A 23,354-nucleotide genomic window follows, 5' to 3' on the forward strand; every position below is an offset into this window, starting at 1 on the left:
GCGCATGCATGTTGCTGATTGTGGGTGAATGGGCGGAGGAGCACATGTCAGATTTTGCGCACCAATTGGCTGGTAGTGGGTTGTGTCGGAGGCAGAGCTGGGAAAAAGCGAAAAGAATGTGGGGGTCCTCCCACTGCGTGTGTGGGCACAAAAAAAGTGGTTTTTTTACATCGGGAAAGAGCAAACAAACAGGTGAGTGGGGACTGTCAGATGACAAAGCGGATATGAAAAACATGGATTATCCCGCTCCGTTTGGATGAGCCCGTAGTCTCCTGTTGTATCCTTCCCTTCTTGTGTACACTTCTCCATCTATAGAGTTTCTTGCCTGCTGACCTCCTTCCACCATTGGCTTCCATATGCAAGGGAACCAACTCAATTATCTCTATTTTGTTAGGTACAATTGTGGGAGGTTTGCAATGAGAGGACAGTATTGCCCCAAACAGAGGAACTTTTTGCTCACACAAACACTGAATTTAACTCAGTATAATTGGGCAAGGGATATATGCACAATTTGCCACCCGTTTGGGGAACCAATTTTCATGGATGCGATTCTTAGCTCTTGACCCAAAACATAGCAGCCTTAGAAATTAGGATAATGAGATTCACAAATATCTAGATCAAAATGGAGTAGAGGGTTCTTAAGTAAATCATACTGTACTGCCTTCAAGTCGATTCCGACTTATGGCGACCCTATGAATAGGATTTTCATGAGGCTGAGAGGCAGTGACTGGAGCAAGGTCACCCAGTGAGTTTCATGGCTGTGTAGAGATTCGAATCGTGGTCTCCCAGGTTGTAGTCCAACACCTTAACCACTATGCCACATTGGCTCTCAAATCATACTAGCTAAACAGAAAAAAGGTTCTGAAAGCTGAGCAAATTAAACTTCTTTGGGATTGGCATGAATGGGAAGTATGATTAAGATCTTGCTAAGGGTGAGAGGAGCTTTCAAAGATTTAAAACAATGCTTTCCCATAAAAACAGCAATCTTTTGTGAGCTGATGATTCTAGATCTGCTACATGCAATCATCTTTATTTAAATCACGTATAATGCTATATTTTTAATATCACACAGACAAATGGGCAAGGGGTCCAAAGGAGTGACGTTTTGTGAAGCCATTTGTGGAATTTCAAATCATTAATTCAATTTCAGTGCTTAACCACGTGGTACGTTTGGGTGATTGTTGAAGTGCCATTGACAAATTGATGAAGATGAGGAGCTGGGGAAGGAAGGAATCTGCAAGATCTCTGTTCTTGTGGCTTTGACTACCCTCAACATTCTCCACAGTGTTTAATTGTTATCCCAAGATCAGATTTCACGCTTAATGGCTTTTATTGAAGGATATACCCCTGTCTTCCTGAACTCTTTCCAGACAGAATGTACATGCCTCTCATCAGAAACTCCAGCCTCTTGGAAGGTGAAGTTCTGGAGCAGAGTGCTGAAGAATAGGAAGAGCTCCATTCGAGCCAGGGCCTCCCCAGGGCAGGCCCGCTTCCCTGGGAATGAAAAGGAGAATGCAATAAGTATTCACATGAGATCTGCACACTGTCTAGAGATGAAACAAACTTATCTCACACAATTCTCCTCAAAATAGTCCTCTGTGGATTTTGATGGTGAATATTTGGATCTGCAAATATTCAGCACTGCATCTGTTTGTGACACCTCAACGACCCATTTGCATTATTAAGCCCCTGTCTAGAAGCATCCACTATGTGATATGCAGTTGTCAGTATCTGATATAGTAATGTTTGGCAAATTTATCAGCTGATGTAAAATACAAGTATTTGACAACATCTGACATGTCATATGAGCATAACACTAAACAATGATTTACCTTGCCGTTATGAGGATGAGCCTCAACAAGCCTTGGATTCTCATGCTCTCCCCCATTAACCTCTGGTATGGTTTTGAAGAAGCAAATGAAAGCTTAACCATAGCTTGTCCAAACCTGGACAAACTGTAGTTAATCTTAACAGTGGTTTATTGCAATGGCTTCATACTGGGGTTTATGAAGCTAACATGTTTTGACAAACCATAATTAAGATTAACAACAGTTTAGGGTTTGGACTTAATGGTTAGTTTCAGCTGATAGAAAATGGAAGCAGAACCTTCTGATCTCTGCACAGCTTCACGAGGGGACGGGAAAACAGGAGTGTGTAAGGCTCACTGCTGCTCATCCTTGTAATGGTAAACCATGGTTTACTGTTATATGCAAACATAACCACTATAAAGCATAATAGTATTTGGTAAGATTTGACATCTAACATTCAGTAGATAATATTTATCATGTCAGAAATGCAGCAATCATAATTGGACAGAATCTGACAGCAGGCACACAATAGCAGTTATAAACTGACAGTATCTAACAGCTGACTGGCAAGAGAATTTTGTACTTTTTATATTCATTAATTCAGCCATTAAAACAGGATAAACATTGCAAGTGATGATATTAAGGAGAAAATGCCTTCAGAGATGCCACTCACTTAAAACACCAGTATTCATAATTAGCTGGTTTAAATGTGCTTTATAGGTATGATGTTTGTTTTTTTAAATGCCCACTCATGAAAAAAAAACCATTTAAAAAGCATTCATGTAAGAGATAAGGCTAGATGCCATCTTTCTGCTGTGGCAACATTTAGGGCAGGGAAATAGTAAGGTTTTTACATGGGGCACAAATGACTCCTCACATGAAAATTGTAGTGATATATACACTCTACATGAGGAATGCATGCCATTAAACTTGTGCCTTTCAGCTACCCTTTCAACTTTACAGGAATATCATGGGAGGCATTTTTCAATGGGGTCAGACCATTATTTCAATGGGCTCAAACCATTGTAACATACAAAGGTTTCAACCATGGTCACCAGGGTAATAATGTTATCTTTTTGCTGGAACGGACACACAGTCTAATGGCAGGGTGCCATCTGACTGGCCTTGCCCACACAGCTGTGAGCCTTATACTTGCACTATGGGATGAATCCACAGAAAACACTGGAATATGACCGTTTGGAGAGCAACGTTTATTCCCCATAAAAACGAGTGAACAAAGGATAGCAATTTCAGAGACTACTGCTAGTGTGGATTTAGCTATTTGTGGTGGCTAGCACTAGGTTATGTATGCATTTGTTTTCTTACAAACCTTCATACAGCCTCGTGTAAGACTTTTGTTTTCTTTTTCTAACTCATAAAGAATATGGCTATTGTTTGCCAAAGAAAAAGATCACATCTACCTGGCCTTGCTTCCTCAGAGTAAATGCCGCATGTCAGTGGCACAGCACATGTTGAAGGTCCCAGGTTCAATATCTGGCATCTCCAGGTAGGACTGTGAAAGACTTGTCTGATGCTAGTTGGTGCATAGACAATACTTAGTTAACTAGATGAAGCAAGGGTCTCATTCAGTACAAGGCAGCTTCCTATGTTCCCATTGTTATTCACAAAGCAGAGCATCTTATGTAAACTAGGATCACCTAGACAGTTACCTGCTGAAAAAGGAAGATAGGCATCTCTCTTTCTGAACTCGCCCTTCTCATTCAGGAAATGGCCTGGATTAAACTTGTCAGGAGTCTCCCAGTAGAGTGGGTCAGAGAGAACAGATAAAAGTAGTGGGGAAACAGCGGTGAACTTTAGGGAGAGAAAGAGAAAGAGTGTTTAAGCTGCACGAAATACAGTATTTAGTTCATCCGTATGCTGAATATCTAACGAACAGCTACCCTTTGAGAGAGGTACACAGGAAAAGCACCTTCAGAGATATAGCCCTTTTTATCTATCTATCTCTCTGTGTGTGTGTAATCATGTACATCTGACCTTCATTTAGACATTATAACGGGTGGGAAAACTTTTTCAGATAGAGGGCCATAGTCCCTCATGAGCAATCTTTGGGGAGATGTATGCTAGGGATATGTGGGGTCAGCTGCTGGATGCAAAAGTGGGTGGAGTAATGGATGTGACAGTAGGCCTGAGAAGACTGAGATCAGGAAGGGAGGGGGGGCTGCAAAGGAACGAAAAGTCAAGACGCTTTGGGAAAATTACTCCATTGGAAAGCCCCCTAATGGGTGATCATTGTGAACTGTTGCTGGGTTTTTTTCCTTAAGTATAGGGGATGAGACCCATAGTCTTTGTTGCCCTGGATTCCATCTGGACAGGTGGTTATCCATGTGGGGTTCCACTGCCTTTACTACCCTATTAATGTCTCTCTTAGGAGAGGGACTTGCAAAACTACCTCTTCAGTAAGTAGAATAGGTCAGTTAGTTTGTTATTTTTCTGTTGTGTCTGAACTCTCTTGTATGTCTTACCTAAATCCCTGGTTGGATGTGGGTTTTTGAAGAATTGTTTTGCTGCTATTAATTATGCACTTATATTTTATTAATAAAACTACTTACTATTATCTTTGTGTGGTCAGTGAGTGAGAACAATTTGGTTCTGAATCCAGCACCTTGACCACTGACCACAAACTACCAAGAATGTATTTTGGGTTTACCAGAGGCTTCTGGACAAGGAGTGCCTGTTTGGCTCTTGTCTTTAGGAATCCTTGGTTTACCTATGTCTGGGTTCTGGGTTTCCTCTAACTCAGAGTGAGAACCAGTTGAAGGGGTGGTGGCAGCCTATCATCTACCTTGCAGGGTTGGTGTTAGTTTGCACAACCTTGGCAAGGGGAAATTGGGTTCTGGATCAATTGCCCAAGGTGGGGTGATTGGGTTCGAAGCATGTACCTGACCCTCGTGGGGGTGCAGGCCATGACATGGTTGGTGCAGCTTGAGGATGTTGACAAGGTGCTTGGACAGGTTTGTGCAACCACTTCTGTGCTGGATCCTTGCCCTTCTTGGCTAATAAAAGCTAGCAGGGATGGAACAGCCGGCTGAGCCAGGGAAGTGATTAATGCTTCTCTGTGAGAGGGGGTGGTCCCTGGCTGCCTGAAAGAGGCAGTAGTGAGACCACTCCTGAAGAAACCCTCCTTGGACCCAGAAAATTTTAATAACTATAGGCCTGTGGCAAATGTTCCATTCCTGGGCAAAGTCCTTGAATGAGTGGTGGCAGGCCAGCTCCAGACACTCTTGGATGCGACCAATTATCTGGATCCATTTCAGTCAGGTTTCAGGCCTGGTTTTGGCATGGAAACAGCCTTGGTTGCCCTGTATGATGACCTTTGTCGGGAGAGAGACAGGGGGAGCGTGACTCTGTTGATTCTTCTTGATCTCTCAGCAGCTTTCGATACCATCAACCATGGTATCCTTCTGGGAAGACTGGCTGAGTTGGGAGCGGGAGGGACTGCATGGCAGTGGTTCCGCTCCTACTTGGCAGGTCGGCTCCAGAAGGTGGTGCTTGGGGAACATTGCTCGGCACCCTGGACTCTCCAGTATGGGGTTCCACAGGGGTCAGTTCTGTCCCCCATGCTGTTCAACATCTACATGAAACCGTTGGGTGCGGTCATCCAGAGCTTTGGAGTGCATTGCCATCAGTATGCTGATGACACGCAGCTCTATTTCTCCTTTTCATCTTCTTCAGGTGAGGCTGTCAATGTGCTGAACCAGTGCCTGGCCGCAACAATGGACTGAATGAGGGCTAATAAACTGAGGCTCAATCCAGACAAGACTGAGATGCTGCTAGTGGGTGCTTCTTCTGACCGGATGGTGGATGTCCAACCTGTCCTGGATGGGGTTGCACTCCCTCTGAAGGAGCAGGTTCGTAGGTTGGGGGTTCTCCTAGAACCATCTCTGTCACTTGAGGCTCAGGTAGCCTCGGTGGCACGGAGTGCCTTCTACCAACTTTGGTTGGTGGACCAACTACGTCCCTATCTGGACAGGGATAACCTGGCTTCAGTTGTCCATGCTCTGGTAACCTCCAAGTTTGTTTACTGCAATGCACTTTACATGGGGCTGCCACGGAAATCTTTAGTAAAAGGCGAAAGATTTATACGATCTGAAGAGAAACGGTTTCCGGCTGGACTTCTGGTAAGACGCTTTTACTTCAGCTCTCATAACGAGAAACTCAAAGCTATTACCAAAGAATTGTTATGAGCAGACGACGTTTAAGATATAAGAAGTAGGGAAGGGAGAGACTGTGGGGTGAACTTTGGCACAATTCTGCATTCCATCCTCCCTAACTTTAGACAGCTCCAAGCTCGTTCACGGACGCTCAAGCACAGGAGGATCCACCATTAATCTTATGGGGATCCGCCTGCTATCTCTGCTGTTTGCCAGAGGACTTACAATCTTGTGATTAAAAATTATGAAGGCTTTCGAAATAAATGCCTAGCCGATTACAGCAGCGAAATTAAACTCCAGTGCCGGCCCCCACTGATTCACTCAGCAAACAGGGCAAGGGGCACGGAGTTAAGATGGTAATGACTAGAAGCAATTACCAGGAGATGGGTCTAACTGTGGAAGAAACGGCCGTGCTAAATAGTGTCCAGAACAAGATTACAGAATACTTTTTCCCCATTAAGGACCCACTCCCCTCGACATCACAGAAATTTTTATCTAACTCCACGAATACATGGTCGGAAAATGAATGGATGGTAGCACATCCCCTCTCTGCTAAACTTCACACGACCTTTCCAGCTGCTAAAAGCCTCGCAGAGGAACTGCAGGATGTAGGTTTAAACTTCTCCCCGAGCGCAATAACTGACGAGCCACCTTCAGAACTCCTTACCATTGACTCTTATTGCCCTCTTATGGGACAACCAATTTCCTTAGCTGAGAGTGAAAGGGAAAAAGACGGAGCCCTTTCTTTAGACCCCCCACAAGGCTGGCAGCCCCTCCTGCTTGCGGAAATGAAGCTAGTTAAGGCATATATTTCAGAAACAAACAATCTACTTACCATGCTGGTGGAAGTATTAGCGCCCTCAAGAGGTGGAAGAACAGCTATAGAAAACCCTATCTACAGCTCTGAACCGCCCTATAGTGGCATTCCTGACACGGGCAAAAACAGAGGCAGAAAGAAGAAGAAAAAATCTACTTCTGCTTTAAACATCAACCAATCCAAAAAATAAAAAAATATTAAGAACAGCAAACCTAATAATTCTAATAAGATGAACTTTAAACCTCTGTTCAAACAACTGGACGCTCCAATGAAGAAGGATTCATCAAATGCCCACTGCCAGGATACCCGGAGAAAATCCTCACTGCTGTTGATGGAGCCTCAGTCAGATTCCAAGAGCTTTATCTCGCCTAAGGACAGGGCAGAACTTGAGTCTATTCTGTGGGACCACTCAGAACAAAGGTCTGAGCCATCTGAAAGATACTCATTAAGGTGGAACCTGATACTACAATCGGACAAGCTGGTCATCTGTTACAAACATAACGTCAGGGGACGGCGCCCCCTATTTCCGAGTATTCCGTTCTTGGACAACTGTCTTTGTCAGGTGACACATGCCCCATGGCGAACAAATTTCATCAGAACAATGACCAACATTTCCAACAACATGTGGGATTGGCGCCTGATTATTACTTGTTACTCCAGTAGGGAAGCCAACCAAATTCTTAGCACAAGGGACGGCCTAAAAGGAATGGGTATATCCGTACAAAGATACTATACTAACGCCGCACCTCCAATACCGTTAGTCAGATCTCATCTACGCAGCTTGACCGGTAGCATGGCCGACTTTGAAGATCCTCCAAGAACCAACAACTTCATGCACTCTGTTCACCAGGCCCCTGATCCTTTGAAGCCACAATTCTGTCCCCCAGTCGTGCCACTCTTGATGCCTGCTCTCCTACAGGAACTAGAACCAGAGGAGATTCAACTCACAGAGCTCTACGTCCAGCTCCCAGCTTCCAAGAGATCGGCGTTGGTATCTAAGATGCATCTTCTAATCCAATGACTCAGAGCCGTGGACGGTTGTGAGTCACTGATATCCTTGCCCGTTCCTTCAAATGATGCCATAGCAGCTTTTTCCATCACCAAATTTGCGGAGGAATCAAGAACACCTAGCAGGCCAAGACCATCCTCTCTAGAAGCAACGGTCTCCAGATCTATTAATCCTAGCCGGCGTATGAACGGAGCAGTCTTTCAGGATGACACGGGAGTCTTAAATAGAATTTTGGCCCCCAACTGACTCTCACCCCCCGCTGTTTTGCATTTCCTCTCTTGGAACATAGCTGGCTGGAACAGTAAACAAAGCGACCCTGAGTTGACCTCTTACCTCAACAACTTTGATGTAATATTTCTCCAAGAGACCTGGGCAACCTGTAATCTCTTTCTAGATGGCTTTTCCTCCAGACATCTGCCAGCCACGCTTGCAGCAGACAGGAGAGGTAGACCAGAAGGGGGTCTGGCAATCTTGATTTCCTCTGAACTGGCCATCCAAGTTAGAGATCTCCAACCCTTGAACTCAACGGCCACGGCAGTGTGCCTAGAAATTAATGCCCTTTCGGTCTTGTGTATTAATGTCTACCTACCTCGCAATCAGATACATTCCAACACTGTCTCGATTTGGGAGGAGCTTGATAATTACTTGCTAGACTTGGTGGTTGAGTATCCCAGAGCACATCTGCTCATCATGGGGGACTTTAATGCGAGGATTGGACCAAATAATAATGCTCTTTTTTCATCAAGGTTATGGGGGGGGTGAAAATTGTGACCACGTTATCCCTAATTCTAACAGGTATTCGAAGGATTACAAAATTAACTATGGGGGAATATGCCTAGCTCGCTTGGCAGGTAATCATAACCTGATCATTCTAAATGGCCTAGAACATCTAGGCGCCAGTGCGGAATACACCTATATTTTCTCTCGCGGAAGCAGTGTTATCGATTATGCAATGATTGCCCCCCAACTACTTAATTTGATCTCTGCCTTCAAGGTAGGTAATAGACAAAACAGTGACCACCTACCACTCATCATCTGCCCCAAGAACTCCAGGCTAGCGAACTTCCATAACTCCACTCTTAGCAGCAAGCATTTTAAGGGCAGAAGGACAAGATGGTCGACACAGCTGGCCCTTAGGTCTGAAAATTTCCTTTTTTCCCCTCTGGCAATGGCCATTCGGGAAAGCTTAAGGAAAGTCAATAACCCCCAGTCAGCCCTAGACGAATACTCATCCTTAATCTCCAACTTAAACACCGCCCTTTTTACTAGACAGCTTGCTACTAAAAAATTCTTTAGCTGTAATCCGAAATGGTTTGATGGGGAATGCTTGTCCTTAAAATTACAGCTGAGGAATGTATACGCATTACCGTCAGCAAAATCTTGCCCAACTTCCCCCTGAATATTATGTCATCAAAAGGGAATACAAGTCTCTGCTGACTATCAAAAAAAGGCTATCTGTACAGCAAGACTGGGAGACCTTAATTCGGGTATTGAGATCTAAAGATACCAAAAGCTTTTGGGCCATCATCTCTAACGCTTACCACACCGAACTTATAGCACCCTGTAATATCCTCCCCCAGACTTGGGAATGGTACTTCACTGACATGTTCGCTGAAGTCCGACATGTGGATCAAAGTCCCTTTGTCCCCCCCCCGATCCCTTGGCTCTCCCGCCATGGCCTCCTGTTTCCCAGGGAGAAGTAAAAGCTCTGATTGCTGCTCTGAACGCGGATAAGGCGCCCGGCCCTGACAATATCCCGTCAGAAATGCTGATAAAATTCCCAGACTGGTGGGCGCCTATTCTAGCCAATCTATTTACCAAAATCAATAATACCGGCCTCGTCCCAGAATCTTGGAGCGAAGCAATAGTCGTGCCTGTATTCAAGAGGGGAGATAGAGAGGACCCCTCTAATTACAGGCCAATTAACTTGTTATCGGTCATTGGTAAATTATATGCTGCACACTTGAAAGCAAAGCTTGATGCCTGGATGGAGGAATAGGACATACTAGGCAAAGAGCAGGCCGGGTTCAAGAAAGGCTGCTCGGTTCTCTATCATTGCCTTGTACTGAGTCACCTGGCGGAAAAATACAGTAAGCTAAGAGGCAATGGCCTATATGTGGCTTTTGTGGATCTCAAAGCCGCTTTTGACTCAATCCCACGGAACAATCTATGGCTTCTAACCCTGATCTACAGCCTTTACCAGCGCACCTCTCTACGTGTACGCTGTGGTCGAGAGGGAGGCTTAACTGACCCTATCCTCTCTAACAAGGGGGTGAGACAGGGATGCATACTAGCTCCCCTGCTATTCAACCTCTACTTAAATGACCTGAGATCATTTTGTCTTTCTCAGGAATTTCATTCCCCCAAAATCGCAGAGGTAAGATGTCCTTTGCTCTTGTACGCAGACAATGTGGCTCTGCTTTCTCTTTCCAAAGAGGGCCTCAAGCGAATGCTCCGAGCCTTCATGCTTTATTGTTCTGACAACCGACTTATTATCAACTACTCTAAAACTAAAATCCTGGTATTTTCTAACCATAAAATAACCTCTCCCTGGTCAATTAACGGTCACCAAATTGAACAGGTCTCCCACTTTAGGTACTTAGGAATCACATTCCACTCCACGATGAAATGGACAACTCATATTAGAGTGGCGATCAAGAATGCCCGCAATACAGCAAAGGGTGTATTACGCTTCTTTTTCACCAAAGGGGGGCAGTATGTGCCAGCTGCTATTCAGGTTTTCAAAGCCAAAATCATCCCCCAAATTTTTTATGGGGCCCCTATATGGATACATTCATTTAACTCCTCAGTGGAAGCAGTCCTCTCCCTTTTCCTACGAAGGGTGCTTGGTGTACCGAGATGCGTCGCCTCTGCAGCTCTTAGGCTAGAGTGCGGTGTTGCTTCTCTGGAATGCACGGCATGGCTGATGGCCGTAAATTTTTGGGCCGACCGTGCCTACAATCCGCAGCCAGGATTTACATCTGCCCTTTGGAATGACGATTTTACATCTAACTGGAGTAAAAAATTCTTTGCGAAATTTTTGCAATTAGGTTTCTCTGAGGAATTCCTAGTATCCCAATCACCTACCCTGGCAAAAGCCCAAATTCGGCTTCGGCTTAAAGACTTTGATTTGCAATCTTCGTTTGAAAGAGCCTCTAAAGTATGCTCTCCCCTCTTCTTGAACCTAAAAATGGATCCTGGAAATTTTGCCCCTTATTTAGACTTCCTTACAGTACCCAAATTCAGACTAGCCTTCACTAAGGCCAGATTCAACTCCCTATACTCCGCATTGCTGAGCGGGAGGTTCTATGGCCTGCCCGTTGAACAAGGCCTCTGTCCCTGTGGTATGGGTCCCATTGAAACCCTTCAGCACTCATTTTTAAATTGCCCCCTATACTCACTGCTAAGGAAAAAAATTCTATCCCCTCTTTTGGTAAGGTACCCATATAAGCCTCCAGAATCCATAATATCTTCCCTGCTGGCTGGTTCTGATAGGGAAATCTCCCTTCAAGTAGCCAAGTTTATCTATGCCGCCCAACAAAAATGGGTATCCCTGCCCTCTGGAGTGTAAGTTCTCGTTTTGATGCAATTTTACCTTGTTTTCTGTTTTAATGTTTTACCATTTTCTTATTCTATTTTCCTTTTTATCTTGCACTTTGTATATACTATGGGTCTTTGACCGCAATAAACTAAACTAACTACACGGGGCTGCCTTTGAAGACGGTTCGGAAACTGCAGCTTGTGCAAAATGCAGCGGCCAGATTGGTAACAGGGACCAGACGGTCCGAACATATAAAACCGATTCTGGCCCACTTGCATTGGCTGCCTGTATGTTTCCCAGCTCGATTCAAGGTGCTGGTCTTAACTTATAAAGCCTTACACGGCTTGGAACCACAATACCTGATGGAACACTGATACGAACCCACCCGTACACTACGCTCAACATCTAAGGCCCTCCTCCGGGTGCCTACTCTGAAGGTAGCTGGGAGGGTGCCAACAAGGGAGAGGGCCTTCTCAGTGGTGGCCCCCAAATTATGGAATGACTTGCCTGACGAGGTGCGCCTGGCGCCATCACTGTTATATTTTCGGCACCAGGTCAAGACTTTCCTCTTCTCCCAGGCATTTTAGCATGTGTTTTTAAATTGTTTTAAATGTTTAAATTGTGTTTTAAATTGTTTTTAAAAGATGTGTTTTAAATTTCTACATTTGTTTTTAATATTTTTAGATACTGTAAACCACTCAGAGAGCTTCAGCTATGGGGTGGTATATAAATACAATAAATAAATAAATAAATAATACATTCCAGCCACACACACAGTCAGAGGCTTGTATACACACATGCCCCTCCATTCAGACAAGCAGGAGATGTCACTTGAGGAAGGTGGGGAGAGCAGTGCCAGTGAGCGGTGTTATCTAGGGAGAGGTTGTGGCTTAGGGAGAATCCTGAGGATGAGATAGAGAAGCACAGAGGGCCAAATTTGGCCCCTGGGACTGAGGTTCCCCATCCCTGCCTTATAATGTCTGAAAGAGCCTTTGTACACACACTTGTATATGCAGAGGGCTCTCTCCAAGTGAAAAAAAACTCTACTTTTTCAGGGATCTTGAACTGATCACACAAAGAGAACCCTCTTATTATTCACTCTGAATTTAAAGCCTATACATAAGCGCACTTTTCCATTGCTCAACATCAGGGTAAAAGTGGGATTAATTTTATTTGGATAGGAGCAGGGAGAATCCTGGCACTTAGTCATCCAGATCCTGGAACAGCAAGATCTCTGTGCAACAACACTGTCTCCTGGAAACTGACAGGTACATGGGTTGGTGCTCCATTGTTGTAGCACTGTACCAAGCATGAACAGGCCAAAGGAGTCTGCTATGGGGAAAGTGAGATTAGGGTTGCCACAACCAAAGTAGCCTGGTTTGCTCCTGAGCCTTTAATAGAGGTTTGCCCTGCATGAATTATCACATGGAGCTTTTTGTGGCATGGAGCTAAATATTACTACCTGCTAATTATTGCAAATCATTTAATGCTGTTAAGGAACTAGTTCAAAGATTGGCAACCCTAGATGAAATGGGAGGAAAACAGACTCTTAACGATCTGTGGCCCAGTGCTCCAGAAATATTCCAACTATGTCTCTTAGAAAATTTTACTTTGTATTTTCTAGACACACGGGATGATTCATGTTTCTATAAACTTTTCTTGTGTCCTGACACTGTTTGCTTGAAATCAAAGTGAATTGTTCCATGATATTGTGAAAAGTCTCCATGAATGCAGAGTTCTGTTTTACAAAAGTGAAAATTGGACTGGGGAGTAGGGGCTATATCTTGACATGCACTTTCTGACTAGCTTTCCACAGGACTATGGCATGGGATGGGAGTGATTTCTATGGTAATAAAGTCTTCCGTCTCCTCACCACAACCCCCTGATAATTTGTATGTCATCACACCTGTGGTAATGTATAGCCCCTGAATTCTGTACGCCGAGTCATTGCACGTGGGAAGTTTTCAGAACTCCCTGTCTGGTAACGAAGGATCTCATGGATAACTGCATTGGTGTAGGGCATCTTCACCCGGTCTTCCATGCCAGGATAACGGTTGCCAGTCACCACATCATCAATCTCCTGCTGGACTTTTGCTGCAAATGAAAATCGGATGTACTGCTTGAATTCCACAGCCATACTCCTATGACTAGTACTTTGACATATTCAGGGATACTAGCATCAGGCTTTTTATCAATTACCCTTTTCATTATTCAGTGTGGCTTACGCTGTGACATATTTTCCTGAGTTTGTAAGAGGCTATCATCTGTGGAAAGTTATACTGAACCAGCAGTTCTGCATGATCAAGACACCCATACAACCAGGAGTTCTGACATTGCAGAGCCTTCACACAAGGAGGATGTCATGAGTTGGTCCTTCTATCTATACAGACAACTGCATGCAATGTGCAATTGCTAAAGAAAGAATAACCATCATTAGAGGGCCCATTCTGGTCTGTACTTTGGTATGCTTTACATGTAAGTAATTTAGGACCAAATTAGACACAATTAATTGTATCTTTGCATTTAACATGTAGCATCTTAGAAATGCAGTTGGTGGGGGGGAGAGTTATAATTATTGGTATCAGAGCAGATGAAGTGGGGGAATTTTACCCTTTCTTCCCCTCCTGTGGTCCTGAGGAAAATATCTCCAGTGAAGCTGGTATTTGAAGTGGGAGGAAGTCTCTCACTGTCACCAAAGGGCGATCCCCCCTCCCTGAGCAAATACCAGCTCCAGAAGGAAAGGGTTAAGTTCCTTCCTCATACCTACTCTGATCCTAATAAATGTTTTTAATGCTGTTTTGTTTTAATGTATTTTAAGATCTGTTTTTATGATGTTTTAAAGTTTTTTAGTGCTTTGTTTGCCAGGCTCCTGCTGGGAGGAAGGGCAGGATACAAATTAATTAATTAAATAAATAATAATTATCAGCCTCCCCTGGTGCTATTTATATTTTTAATAATCTGCATATTAAATGCAAGATGCATTTAAAGTCGCATCTGGCTTGACCCTCATCCTATGGAATGGGATAGCAGGGAAATGAGAATGCTGCTTCAGTTTCCCCTATTTTGATGCTACTTGATTTCGTATGACTTTCACTGACTGCAAGTATAACATATTTCTTGCCCTCAAGGGCTCTTTGTGGGACTTCAGCAGTGCATAATCATCCATTTGCACTCCAAATTTGTCCCCCCCCCAATGCAAGCAGCTATCCAAGCAGCCCTCTAAAGCAGTAATATCCAGCGCCTGCCTCAGCCTGGTCTACACTGGTCTACAGTTCTGTGTAGTGCAGAGAGTCCTTATGAAAACCTTAATCAGGCCAGACACTTTTTACACTCCTGGTTTGAAGACCTTTGTGTAATGATGGAGCCTAAAGTCCTTCCATACACCTGCAGTTCTCAGGAATTTGTGTACCTTGAACCTGTGGGAACCTGGTCATCATCAGGAGGCTGTAGAGTAAGACCTGGCTTGTGGACACAGTCCCAGCAGTAGCAAGGTTGAACACAGACATGACCAGGTCTTCAGCAGTGAACATGTCCACATTGGAGGTTTGTTCCTTTTAGGAGCAGTGGAATCAATGGAAAGAGAAAAGAAGAGAAGAAGGTTTTAGAATTTGTGACGTCCAGTGCTTAATTCCAGAATTTGCATAAGTAAACAAGAGAACTGATATACAATTATGCAATTAGCTGTGTCATAGTAGTTCTGGCACTGGATGTTTGACAGGGAAGCAGAGCCAGCTCAGATCACAAAGTGAGTAAGGCACAGCAAAATAGGATCAGGAATTCGAACTACTGTTTTTGCTACCTTGAAGTGTTCCCCCACCGCCCGTGTCTGAAATCAGCACTTCTTCCCAGAAGGGAACAAAGATCTTATCAATGACCAAGAAGCCCATCCACATGGGAGAAGTTTTCCCATACTTCAGGTATCACTGATGAAATGAATTTTGTTTAATATTCGTATTAGATTATTAAAGCAGTAGTATTCTCATGTAATACCCAGATGGCTACTTGTTTGTGCCTGGTGTTAGCAACTGACACATCCTTTATGTCATAGATATTATTTACTAAATTAATAACTGAAGCACTTGAGCTATGATTCTCAACTGGAATTCTACAATCTGTTAAACCAAGCAGTGTAAAATAACATGGGTAGTAATGGTGATGTGTGTGTGAGTGTGCGAGTGAGAGAGAGAGAGAGAGAGAGAGAAGCCTTTAAATAAAGAACAATTGGGGACAACAAGCCCAAAAAATAACATATAATGGGAATCAGGGAATTCAAGGACAATGAAGGTGATAACAGCAGCTCTGAAAACCAAAGTTCAAATCAAGCTCATCCTTGAAAACAGGGGAAAATTAACGAACAATATGACACATACCCCATTTTTCCACATGCCTACCTTAACTGATCTGAGAAGGAAGCAGTCTATATAGTCACGGGGATTCTGAGGGTCCAGCGTCTTCTTGTGGGACTCCACTACCTTATGGATGAAGTCACAAAGCTTCTCACAGTCAGCCATTACCTTTTTGTGAGGTCCAGGCAGGTAAAACATTATATTTGGGAGGGTGGCATATACCTTGGATGAGAAGATATGACATGTTAAAATTAGGCTGGTGGCAGGCTTGAGGGGTCACTGGGCAGCACCATTCTGGTGTCCCCCTGGTGGTCCCTTGTGATCTTAGCAGGGGGAAGGGACAGAGTAACCAGTACAGCAGTGAGCAGATACAGGCAACGACATGCTGTCCAGCACTTTGAGGAGAAGCACTGGTCCATTAAAAAAACTTTTAAACCCCACCCCCAAAAGGAAGCCCTGGCATTTGATCCACCAGGGCACATGCTGGTGCCACACCTTGTTAGAACAGGCAAGTCTACATGTTAAAACAGCTGAGTCTACATGGTTAAGCTTACCTTAGGAGGCTTTGTCTGGAAGGTCTTTTCATACATTATCCCTCTAGTGACTAGAGGTTGCTAGTTGCATATTTAAAGACCAGCAAAAATAATGCCCAGCAAAGCAGTTACTTCCTATATTCCCCCACACCACCCCAGCCAGGTTTCCATTGTCCCTTGCATGGCATCCTAAGCCAACTCCAGGCAGCTTTGTTGACCATTGAGTAGCTCCTCTCTTGGGCTTCATCAGAAAGCCCTCTCTGCAGGGTTAGGGAGATATGGGGCACAGGAGGCTGCTGGGAAGAGGAGGAAATGGAATGGATGATTCCTCTTCTCCTAGCAGTCCTCCACATCCCATTGTACAAGGGATTTGACAAATCCATGGAAGATAGAAAGCTATCAATCAGTGCTAGTCATAATGACTCTCAATTACCTGAGGTATCAGAAACAGTATGGGTGGTATTCAGTGCTTGTCATACTCAGAGTAACTTAAGTTCATTAATTTCAATGGGACTACTATGAGCAGGACTTAGTTGGATACAACACAATGCCTCTGAATCCTGGTTGCTCATGAGTGGGACAATGCTATTGCACTCATGTCGTGCTTCTCATCTGATTGGCCCCTGCAGAAAACAACATGTTGGACTAAGACCGGTCTTTGGTCTGATCCGGCAGAATTCTTCTGTGCAGAGGGCTGCTGGGGGAGGGGTAATTACTTACCAAATATGTGCCTCCCCACCTGGTTGCCTGTGTACACAGTTATTGATCCATAAATAAAACACATTGAGATGACTTGTTTGACATGCCTTGGAAAGATACATCGCACAGGCCCTTTATATAGTGTGAAAGCTTCCTGGAAGATTCACTCATGGTGTTAACCCATGACCAAATCTCCAATCAGCCATGAAACTCACTGAATGGCTTCAGCCCCCCAAATTTGGGCAAGTCACTCTAGGCCAGGCCTACATTACAGGAAGGGAACAGATGGTTCTCAAACAAAGAACATATATCTGTATCTATATATTTGTGCAAATAAACTGTTTGTTTTAACAGTTCAGTCAAAATAATGTTGCCTTTTGGAAATTGCATGACCAATTTTTATGCACGAATCAGTATAAACTGGGAGTCGGCAACCTTTTTCCTTTCTTTCAAGGACCACATTCTCTCAGGGATAATCTCTCAAGAGCTCTTGTCAAGCCAGTGGTGGAGAGAGCCAGAGCCAAAAGTGGATGTGTATAGACATCATACATTTAAAAAGATCCTGGGAAGTGTAGTTTGGTAAGAGTGCTGGGAACTGTAGCTCTATGAGAGAAACTACAGTTCCCAGGATTCTTGGGCTTTAAATGTATAGTGCGTGAACACAGCCCCCCTCTCTCTCTCTGCCTCCTCCCTTGCCCATTGGGACAGGGACAGATTGCTCTTGCCAGAGATCCAAACTGATAACTTGCAGAGGGCTTTTGAAGTTAAACTGACTGCTGTATAAATTTAGGGTGAGGGCTGGAGGTTGTTCATCCCTGGTGTTAACTGTCTTGAAGTGGAAGGAAATGCCCAGGTTGAGATTCATGCAGGAGAAAAGGAGGGGGAAGGAGGAAATGACACATACCGTTGCCCCAAAAGACTCAAAGAAGCGCACGAAGTTGTCCATGGTGTGTACGAAGTGCACGAAGGTCGGATCTTTGTCGTCAAACCGAGTCCCGAGAATGACAGAGCAGATCACATTTGCAACAGAGCTGGCCATATTTTTTGTTGGATTAAATGCTTGCCCTGTAGAGAGGCCAGAGAACACAGTGAGCAGGGCCCAGCCTGACTAAACTCATCTTCACCTGCAGTTCTACCCAAACAAAAACTAGGTTTGCTGGTGATGCTGGAACTAGATGACACAAGGGGTGTGTGGTGCCTGCTGCAAGTAGCAATCAAACACCGCATTCTCCTCCCTTCCATCCCTGGTGGTATATCAGGGATTGGAGGGTTGGGGGAGTGGAGTGTGATATATCCTCATGTCCTCCATTGTTACTCTGCCTCTCTTCTCTTCATTGGCTGCTATTTGCAGGGGGAAGGAAATGTGGAAAGCGATGATGTCCCATCATGTTTTGTTTCTTTATCCCAGTGGTTCCCAAACTTTTTCTCCCCTATGGACCGCTTGAAAATTGCTGATCGGCTTGGCAGACTACTTAATGATTTTTCTGCCTGTTGTAGCACCTGTAATGTGATGTGCTAGATGCTGTATGATTTTTAATTGTATTTTTATTGCTTTTTTATTTCATATATATTTTATTTTATATATTTTATTGTATTCCCTAGAATTCAAATAGTAATATAAGAAATAAAAGAAGCAATTAAAATACAATTAAAATCAATATGAATATTTAATTCAGGGACTTAAAACAGGGAACAGATTGGTAACAGGGACCAGACGGTCCGAACATATAAAACCGATTCTGGCCCGCTTGCACTGGCTGCCTTTATGTTTCCGAGCTTGATTCAAGGTGCTGGTATTGACCTAAAAAGCCTTACACGGCTTGGGACCACAATACCTGATGGAGCGCCTCTCCCGATACGAACCCACCCATACACTACGTTCAAGATCAAAGGCCCTCCTCCGGGTGCCTACTCTGAGGGAAGCTGGGAGTCTGGCAACAAGGGAGAGGGCCTTCTCAGTGGTGGCCCCCAAATTATGGAATGATCCCTTTGACGAGGTGCACCTGGCGCCAACACTGCTATCTTTTCGGCGCCAGGTCAAGACTTTCCTCTTCTCCCAGGCGTTTTAGCATGTGTTCTATATTGTTTTAATTTTAAATTGTGTTTTAAATTCTGTTTTTTTTCCCAAAAAAGATGTATTTTAAATTGTATTTGTTTTTGGTTATTGTGAACCGCCCAGAGAGCTTCGGCTATGGGGCGGTATACAAGTTTAATAAATAAATAAAAATAAATAAATAAATAATGCAATGGACGTGCCATCTCCTGTCTTCAGCCACCAATCCAGAGGCATGCCAGGGGCCACCTGAATGAAGCTTGAGGACCAGTGGAACCTCTGTTCTATATGATCCTGGGGGGAGGGGGAGGGGGACCAGATGAAGGCTGCTGCTTTCAGTGGCATGCATCCCTTACATCATCTATCCTGAGAGTAGCTTTGCAGCTTCCATAGGAGCTGCTGCCTGTAGAATGTTCATCTGGGCTCTAGAAGCAGGGAAATAGCTTGAGAGACACACCATATGACAGATGTACAGGTTTCCACTTCAGATGTCATGCCAGCAGTACACAATGAGGCAAAGACCATTCCCATTTTCTTCTTCCCTCCCATCATATGCAAAGCTACTCTCATTTTTAGCCTGAGATGTTGAGGGTTTTTTTACATGCCCTAAATATTGGTCATATATGAGATTCTGATAAAACATAAATCAAGATCCTCTCCCATTCTTGGGGCCATTGTTCTGTTTTCTAGTCATCTGTGAATCAGGATGCCTCCAGCATCTCCTGTGGCTGGTTTTGTTTGTGGTTCAGAGTTTGTGTGTGTGACCTGCACATTTATAGATTCAGTCTTCAACTCAATACCTGAGTTCACCTACCTATCTAAATTCAGTTCCTACTAGACTGACATTTCTCCTGCTACATATGGATTCTGTCGGCCAAACCTTTTTTAAGCAAGAGTGCTTAACACTGCCACCTTTATTTTCATTAAAAAGCAGAAGTGTGAGGCCACAATTAGGGTCTCACATTGGTTTCCTGATGAACATTGCACCCATAACTACTGTTATTTGCCTCCTAAGGTACTGTTTGCAGATAGGGGGCCCACATGCTTGCTTCTGCTTAAAAAAAAAGTGGTCGGGTTAGAGCACTCTTTCTCAAAAGTATGAGAAATGTAGAATGTAGTTTGGCCCTGTGTTTCTTTGAGATCTGCCAGACTCAAGAGCACCTTTTGTGGCTGCAAACTGCTCCATCAGGAAGCGAGCCTCTTCTTGCACCTTTTCGGACATTGTTTTCTTTCCCATCCCAAAATCCCGCAGGGTGGAGAGCGTGAACCTGCGCAGTTCCCTCCATTTATTATCATCTCTGCTGATGATTCCTGAAAAGACACATTAGAAAAAAAATTAGGTCAGTTCTGAAAATCTCTGCAGCAGTTTTCCAGTTAGGGGTTTGTGCTTGTGCATAACCTTACATGTTAATTGGTGGCCTTTCATAGTTGCAATGCTGCTTTTTAATTATTTTTATCTCAGTTTATGTCATTTAAATATAAATGGTGTTAATTGCTTAGTCTTAATTGCTTTAGGACTGTATGGTACTCCACAATCCAATTGCTGGAATGTCAAACAGTGGGTGCTAGTTTTCAAAATATATGGCAGGAATGGATATTTGTTAAATATTTTTTGGGGGGGAGTAACATCAAATGATGATGAATTATTAAGTGACAAGGACCCATTGAGATTTGATCCATTTGTGGTTTAAAGAAGTCTGGTACAGATAAACGTAACACTCTCATTGAAAAATTGTTGGTGGCTGCAAAATTCATGATTAACACAGCACATCTATAGGGAAGGGACTGGGAACTCTGATTTAACATTGGTTAGGTTGGCCTCTTTTGCATGAATTCTAATCTCTGTTTTGCCATTTATTGTATTAGTATACATATTTGTATGCTATATGATTATATTAATATCATTGTACTTCGTATCATGTGTATATACGTGTGTGTGTGTGTACACACACACACGAGAGGGGGGGGAACTATCACTCAGGAATGTTGAATTGATTGTTTATTCTCTCACACCCTTGAAACTGGGGGCCTTATTGTAAATCAAAAGGATGGTAAAAATATACCAGATTAGGAAAATGACACGTGCTCACTCACCCAGACCCTTGGTTATTCGGTCATTGGTGGGAAGATCAGGTCGCCCACCAAACTCCTCCGAATGATCCACCAAAGCATCTTTGACCACCTCGTATCCACAGAGCACAACCATGGGATTTGGTCCCATCCAGACAGTGAATATGGGGCCATACTTCTTAACGAGCTGATAGAAAACACGAACAGAAGTATGATTTATTGGGTAGCAAGATCTATCATTGTGGCATTCCCTAAGGAACTGTAATAGCATAGCATTATGACTTTGGTATACTTACATGGAAATGAGCTGCAGCCAGTAGGACTTACAGCCATCTAATCTATTAAGCCCCAAAACATTAATATGAACTGCATCTTAACCTTTAGCAGTTTGTTTTGTTTGCACAATCAGATGGGCTTTTCCTACTCAAAGACTGTTTAAAGGATTGTATAAGAATTTTGTCTCTGCCAGCATGGTATAGTGGTCAGAGTGCTGGACTAGGACCTGGGAGATCAGCGTTCAAATCCCCACTCCGCCATGAAGGTTGCTGGGTGACCTTGGGCCAGTCACAGCCTCTCTACCTCACATGGTTGTTGTGAGGATAAAATAGAGATTGGGGGAGAACCGTGTTTACCACCTTGCGCTCCTTGGAGGAAAGGTGGGATATAATTGTAATAAATAAATAAATAAATAAATAATAAAACTACCAGTCTAGTTTTATTAATAAAGAATAAGTGATCAAGATTAGCAGAAGCACAAGATTGCATGGACACAAGCAAGTTAAACTTTGCTGGAGCTGGAACTCTTACCTGAAAGACACCAATGGAAATTATGCCGGGGAAAGTGAGTGTGAAACAAGCAAGCCTTACTGTGAAAATCTTATTTCATCAGATACCAAAATGGATACTGCCCTGGGTTTCAATTCTCTGCTGCCTGGTGGTGCCCTTCAGATGTTTTGTACTACAACCCCCATTAATCTCCCTCTTCCCCAACCCTGGGACTGCCATTTCTTGCATGCACCCATTCATGGGATACTTGGGTTGCATGAATTATACATTTTGGGCAAAGCAGGGAGAAACAGTTAAACCACCAAGCAACTGTGTGCACACAGTAATTTTAACTCCTATAGTTGTGTGAATAAAAGTGTGTTAAATCAAAGCCAAGCAATTAACATGAACTGACCCATGAATGCTCATTGAACTGTGGAGCGACTCTTAAAAACAGAACCAAGGGCAAGGCATTTATTGCAGTGTAATTAGAATTGAAAGAAGGTAAGTGGAGACAGAAAGAATTCACATTACACATTTAATTATTCATTAGTTTTTGTCCCTTAAATTATAGACTTTACAAAAGTACTAGACTCACAGATCCCTTTGTCTGGAGAAGAACTTCCTGATCTTTATTTATTTAATTGGTTAAAACAGTTTATTTATTAATGTATAGGTGTCCCTTTATGTGTGTGTCAAGGCAATTTACAAACATATCATAAAAACTGCTGAAAATAGTTTTTTTAAAGAAAAATGTGAAAAATAACTGAAGATAAATTTAAAAACAATACAGAATGAACATCTAAGTCCTTTTCCTCCAGCTTATTGGAAAAGCTTACTGAAACAAAAATATCCTCAATTATTTCCAGAAAGTACAGAGAATGGACATCTGCCATATTTTACAAAGCAAATCACATGTGAACAACAGAATAAAGATTAAACTGTCATTCACTACAACAAATACCGTAATGAATATGAATTTTTGTATTCATGTTAAAGTGTTCTCAATAAGGCATAAGGCTGCATATTTTCCTACACTTTGTAATCTCAATACTTGAAAACTAATCTCCATTTTTGCCTGTGTAAGAGTATAATCCTTTGTCTACTCTCCCAAATTTTAAACTAGTTTGTAGATTTCACTGTGTATGTTATATCCCAAATTCCGAAAAGCCAGTTGAGGACTTTCTGATTACTTTTAATGTACTGTTTTTTCTTTGTTCTTTCTTTTCTTTTGCTTGTAAACAATGGAAAAATCCAGGGGCAAAGAGAGAGTAATGATGAGAAAAGGCTGCAAGATGTTACCTTACCTTTTCATAGCTGTGGCCAAGAGGCAGGACATCTTTCTGCAGAATGTTCCCCAGAAAGAACCAGGGTGTGGGTCCTGGAGGTAGCTGGCCTCGCTTCTGGTACATTTTTAAGGTTGTGTGGAACAACACGGAGAGAATGAAAACCAGGAGCAGAACTCCTACCCCAGCTGCAACCGTCACCATCTTTGTCTTTACATCCAAACTCCAGGGTGTGTGTATGAAGACCAGTTTGCC

The 23,354-nt window shown here is 43.3% G+C and overlaps 1 protein-coding gene and 1 pseudogene across 1 annotated transcript; both read right to left on the reverse strand.

Moving 5' to 3' along the window:
• Positions 1-1,017: 1,017 nt before the first annotated feature.
• LOC133382173 (cytochrome P450 2B4-like) lies at positions 1,018-23,354 on the reverse strand. Its single transcript, XM_061621844.1, has 9 exons — positions 23,121-23,354; positions 21,073-21,235; positions 20,140-20,289; positions 17,830-17,990; positions 15,739-15,915; positions 14,757-14,898; positions 13,254-13,441; positions 3,479-3,620; positions 1,018-1,494 (listed from the first exon to the last, which is right to left on the reverse strand). The coding sequence occupies exons 1-9, from the start codon at positions 23,301-23,303 to the stop codon at positions 1,307-1,309; spliced, it is 1,494 nt and encodes a 497-aa protein (XP_061477828.1). The 5' UTR covers positions 23,304-23,354; the 3' UTR covers positions 1,018-1,306.
• On the reverse strand, positions 5,876-5,919 carry LOC133382633 (U5 spliceosomal RNA; annotated as a pseudogene).

This window comes from Rhineura floridana, chromosome 3 (genome assembly GCF_030035675.1).
Source record: "Rhineura floridana isolate rRhiFlo1 chromosome 3, rRhiFlo1.hap2, whole genome shotgun sequence".
In the NCBI taxonomy this organism is placed as follows: Eukaryota; Metazoa; Chordata; class Lepidosauria; order Squamata; family Rhineuridae; genus Rhineura; species Rhineura floridana.

What these genes read in the sequence shown, in the direction of transcription:
- LOC133382173 (XM_061621844.1), bottom strand. Translation starts at nt 23,303, where the DNA reads ATGGTGACGGTTGCAGCTGGGGTAGGAGTTCTGCTCCTGGTTTTCATT. An exon ending in TTGGCCACAGCTATGAAAAG is followed by an intron (nt 21,236 to 23,120) that starts GTAAGGTAACAT and finishes GTTTTCTATCAG; the next exon opens with CTCGTTAAGAAGTATGGCCC. An exon ending in CCGAATAACCAAGGGTCTGG is followed by an intron (nt 20,290 to 21,072) that starts GTGAGTGAGCAC and finishes GTGTCTTTTCAG; the next exon opens with GAATCATCAGCAGAGATGAT.